The sequence below is a fragment of the Coturnix japonica genome, chromosome 12, assembly GCF_054131305.1.
Source record: "Coturnix japonica strain WE chromosome 12, WE-NBRP24, whole genome shotgun sequence".
NCBI classification, from domain to species: Eukaryota; Metazoa; Chordata; class Aves; order Galliformes; family Phasianidae; genus Coturnix; species Coturnix japonica.
The window spans coordinates 8,543,978-8,562,415 of NC_140674.1; the positions used below are offsets into that span (position 1 = coordinate 8,543,978).

Here is an 18,438-nt window from a genome sequence, read left to right on the forward strand (position 1 = left end):
TGCTTGTCAAAGTCAAGAATTAAATCTGATGTAAATGTCTGTTCTCCATTGCACACTACATCCAATGTTGCAGTTTGCACAGATGCAACTGGGTGCTCTCTCCTCTGAGTAAAAACCTCCTCAGAGTTTGACCCATGATGCACTTTTTACTCCATGATTCCCTGTTGACTGTTTCCCTGTTTTAGCCTCCCTGCAATACAGCATGATTAGAAGGTACTGGCTGAAATCCAAGAATCTATCAAGACAAAAGAACATGTGTCAGCTTACCTGCCCATAAAATGCAACGCGGTAGTATCGCCCAAACAGACGCTTCTCAGAGTTCACCACCTCTGCAACCTTCAGGTATGAGCGGTGGATGTCATAGTACAGATCAGACAGCCTCTGTATGAAGAGAAGGAAGGTGAGGAGGAGCAAAAACTTTGGGAAATGACACTGAGGCTCTGCACAAGCATGGCTCGCCTTAACTAGAAACCCAAACCTTTGCAAAGATACATCAAGGGAATAGTTAAGACTTGATAGTAAAGAATTATTTTAAGGCTTTTGACATCTTCTGAGCATGCAGTTTTATAGCAGAGAGTTTGTGTGCACGGTCACACTGCATCTCATGAACAAGCAGTGATAGGAACCTTCTAAGAGGTCAGAGGAAGCGAGTGTCCTGAGTGCAGGGAAGGGCATGGTGCCAACAACCCCAGTCAGCTCCCACACACAAATATATTGCCCACAGGTCCCACCACAAATTGCCGTCTTGTGTAGAGAGCCAAGAGTTCAAGTAAGTTTAAATCTGAGGACTTGCTTCTTCAGCATACAGCTTATACCTCCTCATTTTCCTTTATACAAATTTTAAACCAGAAAATTGGTATATGACATCTTCATCAGATTATCTGTTATGATCTGAATTTGACAAGTAAAGAAGAAATGAAGAAACCCTGGAGTCATGGAGACATCACACACTTTGTCAGCTGTTTCTAAACTCAGATACAATGAAAATGTGATCTTGGTTTAAAAACATACATAAAACATTCACGTTCATTGGTTAACTAAGATAGATCTCTCCATGGGGACATGTAACGAGGGACATAACAGAAAGACTCTCAATGAAATACAGCTAGCAGGTCGTTGCTCTAGTTTTTATGACCTTTACAAGTTGATTTGTTTGAAAAACTTTTGTTCATCTATGGTTGCACTGATGCTGAAAAGAAATCAAAGATTTTTATTTACTCATAGCATAAAGCACTAAAAGGAGAAATTACAGTCAGGAAGAACAAAATATCCCTTGTAAAGAAGGTACATTAGTTTAAAAATATTGATCTTGACTGTTGGCTCAGACTTATTTCCATAATAAAAAAGAACTTACTTTAAAGTCCCTCTGCTTCTCAAAAACAGCAATGATGGGCTTGTTAACCTCAGCAATAAGCTCGTATCTCTCAGACTTCCATAAATATTCAACACACAACTCCAGCTGCTCCACCAGGATGTTCTGCAATTCCACAAATAACCACATCAGTCAATAGCTGACAGCACTTCATTAGTAAGTGCACAGGAAAAGTACCTACCCACTGTTTCATTTTTATTCTGCATCTCCTGTACTAAAGTTTAGTCCAATCACACAATGTTAAGTTGGGTACTGGTGACCTAGCACTTCTTTAGACAATAAATTGAGATCAGAGTAACATGGTAATACTTGACAACTCATTCAGAAGGACAGGATGGTACTGTGGGCTCCAACTCTGGTACTTCACATTCTGCTCTGCTAAACACTTATCCCAGCTATTTAACAGAACAGCTATGACACTTCACTTAAAAGCAGAGTGCCTTTTAATGCTGGGTGAAGTGCACTCTCACTATCGTTTGTTGCATAGGCACCCATTAGAAATACTGCTGACTGTAAGTATAAAACAAGCCTATAAAGTTAATGCCACTGACCTCATTATAGGGAGTATCTTGCATCCCAGAGTCCTCTTTCATAGCACCTTCTTCTTTTATGTTGGGGGTAATGCTAAGAAAAGCAGGCCATCCCATAGAAAATAAGCCTTGAAGTGCAAGTCAAAACAACATCAATTAATGACTGAATCACCACACACTTAAAAAAGTTAGTGGATGCTATTAAAACAAAGCTGATTTCATTGATGAGGTTTGTTACTCAGCTCAAGTGATGAGAAGCACAAATGGAACCGAGTTTATGAGACTATCACACATTTTCTCTATGAAGTAAATCAGTTTGCACAGGCAAAGGGTAACAGCAATATTTTTCTGATGCAATCTTATTTCCCTTTGGCATTTCAGTTCTTTCGCAGTGCAGTGTGATGCACGCCACACTCCTCTACACAGGAATTCCAATTGCAGGTGGAGGGGTGACAACCCCCTCTCAAGTTTTGAAAGAGTTTTAAGCAACTTATCTTTTTACTGATGGGCAGGATTAAAATCACACATAAGTTCTTCACTCTATTTACTATGATCTGTTATTTATACAAGGTATAAAAGTGAGTCATCCCTGAAATACTGCTGTGTACAAAAGTCCCTTTAATCACACCTATAGACATCTGCAAGATATCAAAGAACCATGGTCTTTCCAAAACTAAGTTTTCTCTTCCCAGCTATATTTTCTTTTGTCCCTGGAAATTGCTCTTTATGAATACTACTGAAATATCTCAAGCTGAAAATATCTTTGAAATACACATTTCATGAACCAAACGACAATGCATGGAAGCATTTCAAAAACATAAGCCTGCACTTATTTCTCTAATTAGCACTGCAGATTAAAATAATCTTTATCTATACAAAGTTACATACAGATAACCTGATATCCCCTAGCTTTGGATAGTCAAGGAAACTTAATATGGATTTGTGTGCTAAACACCAATTGACCTAAGAGGATTGCCAATGAAGAGCAGACTGCTCTGTCCCCAGAAGAACCCTTAGCCAGGGTTGTTCTGTGCAGTTCACCAAACCAGCCAAAGAGCATCAGGAAAGTAACGCAATGCTTCTGACATCACTTGCTTGCTGTTACAGCCATCAACATGCACTATATATATTTTCAGTTTGGTAGATATTTTTCCAGATCAGTTGAAGAACATTAATTTGATTCCCAAGCCATGTTATCTGACCCATAAACAGGCACGGTTAGAGCACTCACTTCCTCCAGTGTGAGTTGTTAGTAACACATTACTATCAGAGACTTGACCATCCTCCAGGAGCATACGTGAGGGACAAATCTTTTCCATTTTCCAGTAACCTATGATAGCGTAAGATGGTATTAGTACACTGCTACTGGTATGTGTTAATACATGCATATTTAATAACAGCACATTAACAAGTGAAGCATTCTCTTTTAGCACTACTCTACTAACATATAATTAATCCTCCACGCAAAACACACACCATCACTGTCCTAGTGCCAAGACTAGTACTTACAATGTACTGAAAATAAAGTGTTTGGGTAGAATTTGAGCAGCTTTAAGAATACTTTATTTAAAAGTAAGGAAAGGAGAACGATCTCAAATTATTTTCAACAATATGATTTATAAATATATTGGGTTGATTTTGAGTATGTTGATCTTACCCTTTCTTTTTAGGTACTCCGCAATAAGAGCAGCGATGTGAATGTAGCACATAGCAGCCTGCAATGAGAGACCAAGATTCATGCGTATGTGGAAGCACACTGACTTAGCATATGTGTGAAAAGGAACAGGTACCCTCTTTCATTACTGACAACTCACATTGCAGAAGAGGGAAAACGAAATTAATGTAACATCTTGAGAAAATAAAGGACTAAACAGTAAAACCTGAAGGATTAAATGATGAAGCCTCTCTCTAGTATTAATTTCACAAAACGCTTCAGATAAAAGCACAGACTAAGAAATAAATGAGGACACCAGGAAATTTGCTCAATAGAGCCACATACGATCACATAGTAAACACAATATTGTAGGGCTAGGGACTAGAGCTTCACATCACTCATTCAGCTTTTGATGAAAAGGTCATGTTATAAATATGCAACTTCTCTCTTACACTGTTTAAGGTGAAAAGAACAACATAAAAACCTGTATGTAAATTAAGCACTTTTTATAACCTCACTTACACTAATATGCCTGTTAAGAGTGAAGCAGGTGAGATGCTAATGTGATGCTGGACACAGCATTCCCTTCAGAAGCTTTTAAGTCTTACTCAAGCATATGTCAGGCACTGTCACACTTAAGCAAACTGAGGTAATAAACACATCGCATCTCTAGGCATTGCTTAAACTTGTCTTCCAGTGTATGACAGATTGCATACAGCTCTTAAGTCTCTGCTGTTATCTGTTTTCATGGCCCTTTTCATCTGAACATCTCAGCCTAATGACAATTGCATTTTCTACTCATTTGTTTATAAATTACCTCTGATAAATCTCCATTTCTTGCATGAATCTTGGCCATGCTTTCAAGCCAGGTCCTGCGTAATTCAGGCGTGCTGGCATAGGAATTTGCTAGGCTGTACTGCAGGTCCACAAGCATCTCAGGGTCTTTCTCATGTTCCTTCATCTGAGCTGTGGCCATCAAAACTGTTCTGATGCGTTTGGTCAGATCCTTCACCTCTGCTGGGAAATTAACGTTCTTTGGGAAAGATAAGCAATATATCACTGAAACAATCCAAAGAATCACATGCAGCACCCCTGACTGAGCTCCCATTCTGCTTGTGGAACATCTGCCCATGCCCATAGCTCATTTGATTGGAAACAGATTTACACTTCAACAACATGCACACATTTTACAACATTATGCATGTTTGTGGTGCACATCTACTGAATGGATTAGGGACAGTTTGTAGACTTCAAGACTGTTAATTGCAGCAGCATTTCAACAGTCACAACACACAGCATCTCCTCTGATATCAGGCAGCTGAAATGTCTTCCTGAGAACAAATTAAGCAGCAAGTAAGAAATAAATACATTTCTATCTGAAATCTGTCAATCTTAATTATTAATTTTGTTATTCATGAATTCACTGATGCCTGGTTGCCTCAAGAAAGCACACTATGCATGCACAAGTCAGCGTGTAACCCAAGTCAGCCATATTATTCACAGAGACACTTGCTCCTCTGAAGTTGCTGCTGTTTTGAAAGAGGTAGTGATTGATAAAAGAAAAAGTTTCTTACTTTCATCTGCTTGTCTCCATTAGCAAAATTGTTTATAATTGCAAGTGAATGCTGAAACCGGGATCCACCAATCCCTGCATCTGCTATCAGCTGGCTCACTGCTTTGATGAGCTGTACAAGAAGAGAGTAGCAACAAAGCCCAATAAATGGGGAAAAAAAAAAAAAAAAGAAAAAAAAAAGAACAGGGTGCAATTAGCAAAGACAAAGTTTCTAAACAGTTTTTAATGCCTGTTTTAATGTAACTTGATGTACCAGTCTAGCAGAAGTACACTTATAGATCTATTTTAAGAAGATCATAGAACTGTTTGGGTTGAAGGTGACCCAGAAGATCATCTAGTTCTAACCCCCAGCTGTGGGCTGGGACACCTTCCACTGAATCAGGCTGCCCCAGGCCCCAGTCACCCTTGCCCTGGAACACTCTCAGGGATGGCACATCTACAACTTCTGTGTGTAACCTTTCCAGTGCCTCGCCACCTTCAGAGCAAAGAATTTCTATTATCTGATGGAAATTCATCCTCTTAATTTGAAGTCACATTTCCTTGTCCTATCACTACATTCTCTGAACGCAGGGATCGTAACTGAGCTTTCCATTTTGCAATATAAGTGCATTGATACTGGGCAATATATTTATGTTAATATATTATTCGATTCTGTTTAAATACTTCATCAGCTATATTCTCAGTGCTGTAAGCAATGCACACGATTCAAGAATAGCCATGTATCTGATTTACTTGGCCATGTGGCTGGGTTTGCAGCTGCTGTCTCTCCTTGGAATGGAGCCGAATAGGCCAAGAACAGAGAATTCAGCCCAATGTCTTCAAACTTGGCAGAAAAATCAAACTGCCACAGAGAACTGGCTGGGGAATTCAAATGAACTGCTGCGCTGTAATGCATAATAATAATAGCAGTAACGACAGAACAATGCACATCAGGTAAATACTGATGATCTTACACTTGACTCACCTGAAGATGGGATCTGACTATTGATTTCTGCTTATTAAATTCAAAGTTCTTCCTCATGAAAAAATAAAGAAGAGCAGATGCCTCCGTCTGGGTTGAACGTGACCTGTGGTTACAGCATTTCAGGATTTCATAGCAAAGTGAGCCACAGAGATCTGCTTGTCCTTGGAAGAATGCTGATGGGAACTATTGGGAGGAAAAAAGAGGTGTGGATATAAGCTCTCAGGCCTTGTTATAATTATTCTGAGACAACAGTGTTTGTCTGTCATGTTTTCAGTAAAAACAACCGTCTTTCACATACTCACTGACACGAGGGTTTAGTGAAGAAATTAGCCACCGGCAAAACATAATCCCATGTGCAAATCAAGTTCAAGTAAAAACTGCACACAGGTTTTCATGCAAACACCATATGCAACGCATCAATCAGACTGACCTCCGAGAAGTCCAGACAGCAGCTGGTACACAGCAAGCATAAAAGCAGAGCAGCCTATCTGCAAAGAATGCAGAACAGCTAAACAGGAAAAGAGGGGGGTGGTGGTCTGCTCCACTATAAAGGCTGCTCAGGAGAAAGAAAATGCTCTGAGCTGCAGTTACTGAACTTCCAGCAATCAAGAGCTAGAACAGCAGGGTGAAGAACTGCTCTGTAGGCAATACACACTATTTATAAACAGGGTGAATACAACAGAAGACAGAGCAATGAAAGGTGGAAGAAGTACATTCTGAGCACGGATCTGCTTAGAACATCCTGCTGCAGGAACCAAAACTGATCCCCGCTCCCACTGAACTACAAAGGGAGAAATTAATCCTGAGGGCTACAGGATGAATGAAAAGGCCAATCCTGGATGTGTATTCGTACTCCCCACCGCATGTACTTCCTCCGTTCCTGACTGTCTGGTATGTAATTGAAAGCTGTCTGTGGCTGATCTACGTCATATTTTGCCCATCCTGCAGGCATGTTACTGGGAGAATGGTTTCCTTCCCCTGAGACAACAACCATCTGAGGCCACAGTCTGAACTATCTACACTGTTGTGCTTCACAGAAGCACCTGGGAGACCAGGCTAGCATTGCTTATTCTCACTTCTCACTTCTCTCACTTCCCCGTAACAATTCTTTTATCTGTGTGCTACGTTTCAGTTATTTTTAAGAGGATCTCATTTAAGCCTATGACTTGGAAATAGGACAGCCTTTGCAGTTGGTACAAAGTGTCAAATTGCTCACAATTACTAATACATACGCGATGCATGCAAATAGAGTTTGATGAGCACGTTTCTGTCCAGAATCAATTCTATGTTGAAGATGACATATTTGTACAAATTTAATACTTCAGGTGACCTGCTGGGAAAGCCTATGAAATAATCTCCTGCTAACTCCCCTGGGGACAGCCATATCCATCCACTGCTGGATTCTGCAACTCGGGTATCTGCCATGAGGACTGCAGACCTCTAGGATTTCAAGCTTTCTTCCACAGGCAGTAAAAACATGAAAACCAAGAGGGCTGTGACACAGCCAGACACCAGATGGATGGATTTTAATTATATGTTTTACAAGCTTTGCTTTCATAGAGAATTTCAATATTTTCATTTTCCAACAGATGTAGTTTTTCAGAAGTTGTGAACTTCCTGCTTCTAACCAATAAATCAGAAGATCTTCAGGAATGAGCATCACTACAGCAAGGGTGAAAATTCTGTCAAAGTACTCTACTACCCTCAAGTTGCACTCGCTAGAACATTAATAGCTCAGATTAATAGAAGAAAACCATAGTTACCTTGCCTACAAACAGCCGGAGGGCAGCAAAGACATGCTTGAGAGCTGCTGCTGACTGGTTGATTTGCAGAAAGAGCATGTGTGTGTCAAAGACCTTCTTCATCAATGCATTCTGGCAATCAGATTGCTGGAGCTGCCTCTGAAAAGCACACACAGAAGATAGAACATGCTGGTTATTTAAGAGAACGAACAGATGATGACCTGCTGGACTTTGCATTAAGAGTGCTCTTAGTGTGGTGTTTTTCTTCAGTGTCTGCCCTAAAATCTCAGGGATGAGGCAGTCCCAGTTTGCTGCAGACACGTTTTATTTGCAGTTTTGTAAAGGCAACACTTGCCTTATACTCCTACTTTTGGCTGGCACACACCAGATTTAAGATGTAAGGGTTCTGAAGTGAGACACTAAATCTGAAAGGAGCTGCTTGCTCTTTTATAGCTGTGAGACCTTCAAGAAGTCATCCGGGCTGACATTAATAGAATGATTTTTAAAGTGCAGAGGATTCGCCTGCCAACTTGAGAAGATACAGATGAACATGAGTAAGATGAGGTGACATAATAGTAGATGAGCAACCCTTTTGTGCAGAGCAGAGTTGTATATAGCCTTGGATATGCAGGATGCTCTGCTTCCTCTCTTTCTATTCAATTTGCATACTATGAGTCAAACTGTTCATGAAATACCCTCACTGAGGACTGTTATCTTATTTCCTGATATTGCTGTCTCAGGCATTTTGAGTCTTCTCTGTGTGCCTGACCCTTAAGGTCTTTCCCCCACTGCATAACTCTTGTGGCACCACTTCAAGCAGAAAACAAAACAGCAAAACATACCTGGTGGTTCAGAGTGTAAAGACACAGCAGGTCAAGAATTGTGAGGGAGACTTCTGTAGCAATGTTTGCCTCTGTGTCCACATATTGTATAATGTCTGTTTCATTTGAGCTGCCTAGAACACATGAAGCAATAACAACCTTCTGAGCATCCTTAAAGATAATGTAATTTTGCATCTCTGAGCAGTAGAGATGGTGTACTAACTAACTGTATGCTTAGGTTTAACAGTATTTTAAAGAGAAATGCTCCTGGGACATGGAAGGGGCTGTGTATTTGATTCGACTTCTTTCAATTGCACCAGTGATGTGCATATGCTCTTTCATTGTTTCTGTTTGGCCTCAAGGGATGAAAGGAATCTAGTGGAAAAGTGGGATAGATGACTTTGGACTCATCATTTCAGCCTCTACTGAAAACACTTCCAGGTTCCACAAATATAGACAGATCACATTCCGTCAGCCAGAACACCAGAGCTCGCATGTCTTATTTAGGATTACACCTGTTAAAGTACATTGCATCTTCTAGAACTGGCCAAGGTCAGACTGCCCGGTGAATTGGGTTGTTTACAGATGGTAATCTCATAATAGTAGTTTATGAGTATAATCCTTCCTCAGTAGGGAACACAAAGGTGTATAGTTTATTTTTGGAAAAGCTCAGGAGAATTTCATGTTCTTTCTCTATTATCAACTTTCAGCTTATTAACTTTGCAAAGGTAACTTGGGATACCTTTCTCTCTTTTAACTGAAGATTCTGAACTCATTAACAATAATGCTGCTGGAGGCAATGAGGTGCCTGAAAGCTTTTCCATTCCTTATGAGCAGCCAAGATGATCTAATGAAGGATATCATCAGTTTACAGGCTCAGCTTTCTTGACTACTAACGCCCCCCAACAGTCTTTCATTTTCAGATACAGTGGAAAACTGCCTTTTAAGCAGTATAGATTTCTACATATACGGTATAAGGTATAAAGGTAGCAGTGTTACAAGTACCATCATCTAACAACAAGAATAAAACAAGAACTGTAGAAAGAAGCATCATGAAAGACCTTGCCTGCAAACTTTGATGCCACAGATTTACAGTACATTCATTTTTGCTACAAACTAAATTGAATTTGTGATGGTTCAATCACATTGCTTCACAAGGATGATGGGTGTAATTTAAATTGCAACACACGCTGACTATAAACCACATAAATTGCTGGAATTTACCTTCTTACAATACTCTAAAAAGACACTAGCTTTCAGCTGCATGATATACCCCCTTATCTCATAATATATGCTGTAATTATTAAAGGTGACTAAAAACTACCAAATTCTGAAACAACCCAAAGGGAAAAGAACCTTCTGTCCTGAAAAGGTCATTCTTACTGCTTAGTTTAATAAAGGTAATTTTTCAGCCAGCACATGTCTGATTGCACAGCAAATACATAACCACAGACAGAAGGAATGCTGGAGTAGGGTGTATCACTTATCAGTAAGGCTACTATAATATATCACGTTAATTTTATCTTTTTTTTTTTTTTTAAATAAATTTCTAAACCAACTTTTTAAGGTTAGATTTCTCAGCGTCTTGAAATAAAAGCATAAACTCAGTAGCTCTGATTCCCTTCAGGCTGTCTCTCACAGATGGACATGAAAACAGACTTAATTGTCTAGAGCTTGATCCAAATCCCATAGAAATCTAGAGAGAAGTAAACACACATTTTTGGTACTTACATGCAGTGCTGCTGTCTATCATCTGCAAGAGTTTGGGGTTAGAAAGTGCATTTTTGCCACGGATTATTGGTAACGTCTGAGATCTGTGATGTTTGTGGCCATCATGACTAGAATTAGAATGCATCCTGAAAACCAAAGGTACCATTAAAACTCAGAAGTATGAAATAAATTTATCACGCTTATACAGATTTTTTCCACATCAGAATTTTCTGAGGTACTTCTCAAATGCTAATATGAAACCCATCATAAAAAGAACATCTTAGAAACTGACCACAGTCATGAAAGAACAAATACAGCTAAGCAGATTCTACAAGGGGGAAAAAGAATGAGAATGACAGTGACAATGAAAATAGATGTATGCTTGTATGCCCATTCTTTCTGTCTTTTCATACTGTCAAACATTATATAGTATTTCATTATCATGAAAAGTTTATCATAGTTGGTGAAAGGATTTTGAATTTGTGGCCATTACAGAATCCAGCAAGACTTAATATCAATCAAAGCTCAGGTTACTTATTTAAATATTAATTTAAAATGTAGCTTCAAAAATTGCATAATTTAAAGATGCTCTTGGACAGAATTGCTTCTTGCACCTGGCTAAATCCTCTTATTAGTTGTTTGTATATATACATATCAAAAAACCCACAAAAACATTTAAAAAGAAAGTTTCCAACTCAGGGATGAAACTAATGGCCAACCAATGCAATGAAGTCTCCTGTGACAGGTCACAGTGGAAGGATTTGGGTGGCCCATCCGAGCAAACCGGTGCACTGAAAATTTGGGATATTTTGATCTTGAGTTGTTTGGTTTCTTTTTTTCCTTTGGTAGAAAGGTGATTCTCTATGAGCATGGTGACATTTAGCTCATTGAAATACACAAAAGTCAATGCAAGATAGAGCTGATCACCAGCAATACTTCATCTTTGAGCTTATCATCAAAGAACACTCAGCATTACAACAGGCCAAACCAACAGCCTTTTGGACAACAAATCTGCAAGGGGGTAATGTGTGAAGGCCCCAGAATCAGCAGAAACATGACTACATTCTGGATTGCCACCACGTTTGATCATCAGTGAATGCGCACTGGAACAACAGTTTTCTAAAGGCTGCTTGCCAGGTCCAGGTGGGATAATGAAATCAGTGCTATTCCTTGAAAACTGCACAGTATGGGAACAAAGAAAGAAGCACAGGAGGGAAGGCATCTTCTCTCCTGCGTGCTAATTTTTCCACTCCAAAGTACATGCTTATAGTAGCGTGCAAATTCTAGCTACACGTAAATGAGAAAAGCCAACGACCCAAACATACAAGGGAGGGAGACTTTCTCAGCAGCTCTTAGATACAGCCACATGTGCAGTCAAAAGTTCACTTTCTCTCTGGAGTTTTACATTATTAACTATGAAAATGCTCACGCTATTCCATAAAAGGGTCAAAAAGATTATTAAAGGTGCAGTGCACTTGCAGTTTATTGCCACACTACCCATGAGAATAACTGAATCTTTCAGTCATTAGACCAGGAAGAGGAAGGAAAAAAGACCATGAAAGACAGAGACTCTGGAACTGGCAGCACGGAGGTAATGCCACAGTATTATGTTACACATAGCCATACGGAATTAAACAGACAGGGACCAAGCACAACTACTTTGAAGTTTGACTTTGTATTGATAGATACATCCTCCTTCACAACCCAAGATTATCAAGAGGCAAGTACTCCCCTGATATTGTGACTGCATCCATATGAAATTCACCCATAAAGCAGTAAGAATGCAAACATGAATTCATTCAGGTTGGAGAAAACTGTACCAACTGTACCTTCCAGATAGGTATCTAAGCAGAAAACAACAGCTACACTTTCTGTATCACTTAACAACTTATTGGCAGAAAGAATTTTTCTGAACATCACATTTTAAGCAGCATTTAAGTCCAGCTTCAGCTCAATTCTTTTATAGTTTACAGCTCTGGGGGATCTGAAACGTGTTACAGGTTGTGTCAACTCCTTTACAATGAACGCTGTGATTGTGCAAGATGGCTACAGGATGACAAAAGCTGTGATTTTTACAGAGGTTAATAATGAGGTGTGTCATTACCATTGTGAGAGCAGACCTGATGCCTGGCCAGAGGAGTTGGAACCTTTAAGGGTGCCATTATTCTGGGTGCCCTGAACAAACTTAAAAGCAGCAGCAATTTTCCTGTTAAAAGAAAATAACTGTTAATCTGTCAGGAATGTGACACTGATTTTGTCATGCCTCTGAAGAATAAACAAAGGCGTGACAGAACCTGCCACAGAGCATGAACTGGTTTATCTGGTGACCTTTCATTCCTCCACAGTGTGACATACAGATAAGTTTACAATGGTAGCATTAAATTAAAAATGAAATGTTGACTAAGACAAAGCGTGTGTTTCACATTATGCAGCTGGAAAAAGATCTCATGCTTTTTCAGGTAAATGTGTAGAGACTGAAGATTTTTTGGTTTTTGATTGCTGTGGAACACTTCATTATGCCCATTAAAACCATTTGTTCCATCATACAGATGAAAAATAGCATTTGATTTCCTTTATATGACATACACTGAAATAAGGTTGAAGAATGGTTCAGAATGATGGGTTATAAATGCAATAGTGGCTATCACAAGTAATTCATCTTTTACATCAGGCACGCACTCATAACTCTAAAACATCATGATAAGAATATCTACATAGAAGAAAAAAATGCAGTGTACAACAGCTTGCTGATTTCTGAAGAAAACACAGGCAAAGATGAACATTCAGGCTAATAGAAATCAGCAACATTAACACTTTAACGTACAGCCTATAATACTGCAGTAATATTTAAATATTATAATACAGTTATAACCAAAATTACCTTACAATATTGCGTTTTCCCAGATATCTGAAATTCTGAAGACAGACCCTGAAAGATAAAGCAGCACTTTTTATGTCTATTAATGGTTTCCTAATGACAAAGACAACAACAAGAAGAAGCTGAATTGTAGTGATTTGAAAAGACCTGCCAAACATGTTTACTCGTCAGCAAACAGAACAGGATGCAGAAGTTCCCAGACTAAGTATGTAGAAAGTGTGGACACTATGCTGTTCACCCTTTTTCACTTTCTCTCTGATTGAAAATTCCTGCTTGGTAATGAGGCAAACTCAAAGGCAAAGATCTGGCTGTACAAGCACTGCTTCCTCACCAGGTGAAGTTAACTTGCATTTCACTTAACAAACAGTAAGGAATTCTGAAAATAGCTACCTATGTTGATTCTATGGACACGCATTAGTTGGATTGAGTAGAACACCTTGCAGAGATCAAAAATAGGTAATTTCAGTTACAAAACTTTTCTTAAGGTTTACAAGGTTTGGAGAAGTAAATATTTTTCCAAACAGAAGAAAACCTCAGTCCCAAATAAGGATATTATACTATCAAAATGTCTGGGAGAAAAATACAAAGCATTAAGGCTTCTGTTCACAGAAATGGCCAACACAGTGGAAGACAGAGGTTTTATTAGTAATGTCTCATTTTATCTTTGGAAGACTGTGGTATAATAATCCAAGATATAATAGCTATTTTAGCTTATAACATGAGGTCGACAAACACAAAAATTGACAGCATCAGCTTTCAAACATCATTTAAAATCACATAACTATAAAAATGAACTTACTCTAAAATGCTGAAAAAGTCTGTTATTTCTGAGAATGGTGCTCTTAACCAGTAGGAAATCAGTGCATCTAAAGAGAGATATTAAAATATATTACGTATTTATTACAGGGAATTAAGTGTGCCACTGTAATTATTCTGCATTAATGCTTGTTTGGATTCAGTATTCACAATATTTTACAACAACCCCAGTCAATTAGTGCACATTTTCTAACCTTCTGAAATAGTTTTCATAATGTGAAGGAAACACATTAGTAGGCTTCTAGTTTCAGCTTGATCCAGCTTGTCAAAACGAAGAGTTGATCCAATCAAAGACAAAGGTCTCGTGATCTGTTGAATTGACATCAAGGGGCTTTGTTGAGTATAGTGATAACTATTCACATCTGGTAATCATTTTCAATATTTGCACATGTACCTTTTCACACGTGTCAGTTCTCTCACTGTTTTTTTCATTGGTACTTGGGTTAGATTCAAGACTTGCTAAGGAAGCTCTCGAGTCAGCATGGTTTGCTGCAGAGATAGCTATTGATGAAAAGGCTGTAAATGAAAGTCATAGCAAACATGCTAAACCAAAACATTTATGGATACAAAAACTAACAAGAAAAATGGAGAACTTAAAACATGTCACATGCTGGATTGATACCAGTGCTTTGAACTTTCAGTGCCAAAGATATTGATGAGTATGCTTGGTACAGAAAAGATGCAATAAGTTGAAAAAAATGATTCAGTTTGACATTATTCATGGCATTAACATGGCCTGTTGCACTGGATGAAGCAAACAAAATAAGTTGTTTCCACCCTTCTGCTAAGCCTAGGACAGTTAAGAGTATTTGCGCCTCCAAGAGACTTTAGGAGTTCTTGGGAGAAACCTTAGAACTATTCTGAAGACAGACAGACTGCAAGAACGAACTCAGGCACAGGGGTCTGTCAGAGCCTGAATACTGGCATCATTCCAAAGCAGGAGGGTAAGTGAAGCAGTGGAAGAAGAGCAGCTTCACAGGAGAAATAAAATCAATCCAAAAACACCCAAAGGGAAGAGAAACAGTGGATACCATGTTTCCTTGAGTATTGTATAAGATGGGTTAATGATATCATCCATGAATACTAAGCAGAAAGCACAATGGATTGAGATACACACAAATCCACCTGTGTGGGTGATTTATCTGTCATATATGTACCTGCTATAGAGTTCAGAACATCTTTGGAAAAGGAAGTGTCCACAGAATTTGCATGTTTCATTGCTGTCTGGTTCTGAAATCCTCCATTTGTGCTCAAGTCATCCCTAGATCCCTGTATTTTGAAACGAACAGAACAAACTGCTAGATGGTATCACTCATAAATTTTACAATGACAACAGACATACAGTGATGGCTTTTCCTAGAGAGTGAGCTTGAAAACATACTTTCAGCTGTTGAGATATGACAGCCTAGGAAAACCCTCAAGGCTTACTGTAATATGCCAGAGCTATCTGCAATATGAAACACCAGCCAGTGGAGTTGAAAAGAACATATCAAGTCTAACTCTGCTTACTGGGTGCAAGCAAATCAGTGCTGTATTTTGTCAACTAATTTCTGACAGGGATAAATTTGGATTTCTTCCCACCAGATTGGATTTTCTCAGACCTTGGAATCAGACCTCAGCTTGGTCAGTTGAACCCCTTTCAGTGTTTTGAAAAGTCACAAGAATTACCTGATTGGAAGTATTGATATTGAAAAGGAACATATCCTTCAAGTAAATCCTTGGCATATTGTCCAAAAGCATTCCATAGAGTGGCATGTACAAGTTTGCTATTTGTGCTTGTTTTGCCTACAAAGAAAAGATATTACATAAATCTGAAGAAACTAATTACTGTATGCTGGTGTCTAAGGAAGTTTCATGTACTTGGCCCCTGTATGAGCAAATAAGAAAAAAGAATTTAAAAAATGTCTTTACCGGCTCTGCGTATCGATCATCAAACGAATGCTTTGCCATTAAGTTTTTGAGCACAGCCAAAGCTAAGTGCCTAATATCCTGGTCTTCTTGCAAGGCAAACCCAACCTCTCGCAGCAGTACTCCAATTAAGAAATGTTTACGGCAAAATTCATTGGTCAATGTGTACTCTGGAATATCTTGGATCAGAAAGGACAAGAAAGTCTAAATTAACATATGCTACACAAAACAGCCTTCTTCCATTTCCCAAATGTTCAGTAACTATGATTTAGCCCCCAGTAAAGCCTTGATTTCCTGGGTCTGTTTGTCCCATTCATCCAGATTATACACTACGAAATGACAGTCTCAAATGTTTTACACACAAAAAGACCCATCACTCCTTTGAGGCACCAAGTCCAAGTTGTTATTCCCATTTTCTAGCTAAAAGCTTTAAAATACAAAGATCTAGACTAGACCTTCACTTCCACAAGTACTGAATAATGTTTGGTTGAATTTGCTCCAGCTCAGTGGCAACAGTTGATTTATTATTAAAGCTCTTAACGCAGAATTCTACTTGCTTCTTATGCAGTAATTTTGCTCATACCTGATGTTCGATATTCCTGGGTTGATTCTGAAGGCGTCATGGGGTCTTCATTTACCATAAATATAAAACAATAACAGGAAAAAAGAATATGTTTTAAAAAAATAAACATAAGAATATGTTTACTTTGTAACCTTTTTAATAATTTGACTGATATTTGAATGAAACAGTTAACAATCTCTGCTTTCATTCCAACTTTGTACAACTGCTTCATATAGAATCATAGAATCACAAGCTTGGAAAGGACCTACAAGATCATCTAGTCCAACCATCCTCCCTTTACCATACCTACAGAAAACCACTAAACCATATCTCCTAGCTCCCTATCCAGATGCCTCTTGAACACTGCCAGGGATGGCAACTCCACCACCTCCCAAATGAAACAGACAACGAACAAACAGTTTACATCATTACATACAAGAAACTGCTACAATAAGTTTTAGCTTTTAAGTTATACTAAAAAACACTACAAAATGACTGAATTGTTGTCTTCACCAAATATTTCTAAAAATATATATTTTTTTCACAATGCTAAAGTAACAAACTTCACAGTGGTTTAACAGCAACATGTTGCACAGCTTTTGCCTGAGCAGGTTAAAAATGAATTGTTAACCAATATTTGACATTTCTCCAAAATGGACTGCTTGGAAAACAAATTCCCCAGAGCTTCCTAACAGCAATGAGCACCAGAACGGAACTCTATTGTGGCACAAACTAATGCCAAAAAAAGAGACAGTTGACAATGTAAAGTGAATGCATTTGGAAGAAAAGAGTTATTGCATGGTACTCTCCTGTCAACTCTAGAGATATTTTGGAGGCCAAAGTACCAACAGCCTCTTTTCCCCCAGAAGGAGGTTTCCAAATTCCTCGTGTGACCTGCTCAGATCCTCCTCCCAAAGGAGGGACTATTATATGAACAAGCCATACAGTCAACTGCAGCAACTAGTTTCACAGTTCTCTAATCATCACCACAGTCTTGATGTCTTCTCCTTCTTACTACATCTGTTTAAGCCCCTTCCATATGCAGAGGCTTTAGTAATTCAGGGTTCACAGTGAATTCAACACGTTTCCAGTGGAAGAGTCAGCTCCCACCTTCCAGCTGGACAGGCAACGACATTATTTTATCAAACTAAAATACCACAGCAGACAAACTTCCATGGCTAATGTACAGACACAGAACTCTAGAGTTATCTGAACCACCCAGTAATTCCCTGTTCTATAAAACCCTTTTAGGGGGCACCATACCAGGAATGTTTGAAGATCGTATGGGGAGACACAGAGGGATAAAGTGTTCATGGTGACAGACTTCTTGGAGAAAGTCAAATTTGAACTGATGTAAAGTCTGAAAATCATAACAGGCAACAGCTCAGTTTACAGTAGAAGAAAGAAAACAGTAAGACAGAGCTGCACTATTTAACTCTAACTCACATCCAATGATGAAACCTTATGGCTGGTTATGTTAAGCTATATGAATAACATTTGGTTTTCTTCTGTTATCAAAGGAACTTGCTGTGGTCCAACAATCTTTACTGCATTCTTAAAATATGATTTTACATTGAAGATGTACTGATAAATACAAACTTGATCCTCTACTGAGGATTTTCCTATGGCACTGTTGTACATCAGGAATACAGCTGTCCATGGAATTCAAGGCCTAATGGCAATTAAAGAAAGGAAGCACTTGAAGTATGCTTTCCATGAAGAACTGAGTCTTTTTGAGTGAACACCACAATGATTTGGCTCTAGTGAGGTATCTATCCACAATTAGAATAAACTGAGAATGCAGCGCTATATATTAACACATGCACAAATTATTCAGGCAGCAACAAATGCTGTTACATTTCCTAAAAAGAGAGGCCAGATTATAGCATAACCTTTTTGAAAAATAAA

At 38.7% G+C, this 18,438-nt stretch overlaps 1 protein-coding gene across 18 annotated transcripts in view; it reads right to left on the reverse strand.

Moving 5' to 3' along the window:
* The window catches only part of DOCK10 (dedicator of cytokinesis 10), a 131,662-nt gene that overhangs the window by 12,436 nt on the left and 100,788 nt on the right, over positions 1 to 18,438 (reverse strand). For 11 of the 18 annotated variants that reach the window (XM_085512867.1, XM_085512868.1, XM_015871423.3 and 8 more), the window contains 21 exons: positions 17,794 to 17,890; positions 16,552 to 16,596; positions 15,972 to 16,147; positions 15,729 to 15,845; positions 15,218 to 15,329; positions 14,455 to 14,576; positions 14,255 to 14,369; positions 14,044 to 14,110; positions 13,248 to 13,295; positions 12,471 to 12,572; positions 10,388 to 10,512; positions 8,678 to 8,790; positions 7,857 to 7,994; positions 6,094 to 6,276; positions 5,131 to 5,241; positions 4,374 to 4,589; positions 3,560 to 3,617; positions 3,134 to 3,232; positions 1,924 to 2,030; positions 1,355 to 1,477; positions 268 to 381 (listed from right to left, as the gene is read on the reverse strand). In XM_085512867.1, coding sequence (XP_085368993.1) covers positions 268 to 381; positions 1,355 to 1,477; positions 1,924 to 2,030; positions 3,134 to 3,232; positions 3,560 to 3,617; positions 4,374 to 4,589; positions 5,131 to 5,241; positions 6,094 to 6,276; positions 7,857 to 7,994; positions 8,678 to 8,790; positions 10,388 to 10,512; positions 12,471 to 12,572; positions 13,248 to 13,295; positions 14,044 to 14,110; positions 14,255 to 14,369; positions 14,455 to 14,576; positions 15,218 to 15,329; positions 15,729 to 15,845; positions 15,972 to 16,147; positions 16,552 to 16,596; positions 17,794 to 17,890 — 2,388 coding nt within the window. The remainder of the gene's footprint in view (positions 1 to 267; positions 382 to 1,354; positions 1,478 to 1,923; positions 2,031 to 3,133; positions 3,233 to 3,559; positions 3,618 to 4,373; positions 4,590 to 5,130; positions 5,242 to 6,093; positions 6,277 to 7,856; positions 7,995 to 8,677; positions 8,791 to 10,387; positions 10,513 to 12,470; positions 12,573 to 13,247; positions 13,296 to 14,043; positions 14,111 to 14,254; positions 14,370 to 14,454; positions 14,577 to 15,217; positions 15,330 to 15,728; positions 15,846 to 15,971; positions 16,148 to 16,551; positions 16,597 to 17,793; positions 17,891 to 18,438) is intronic. The other 7 variants (XM_085512869.1, XM_085512865.1, XM_085512866.1 and 4 more) reach the window with 4 other exon arrangements.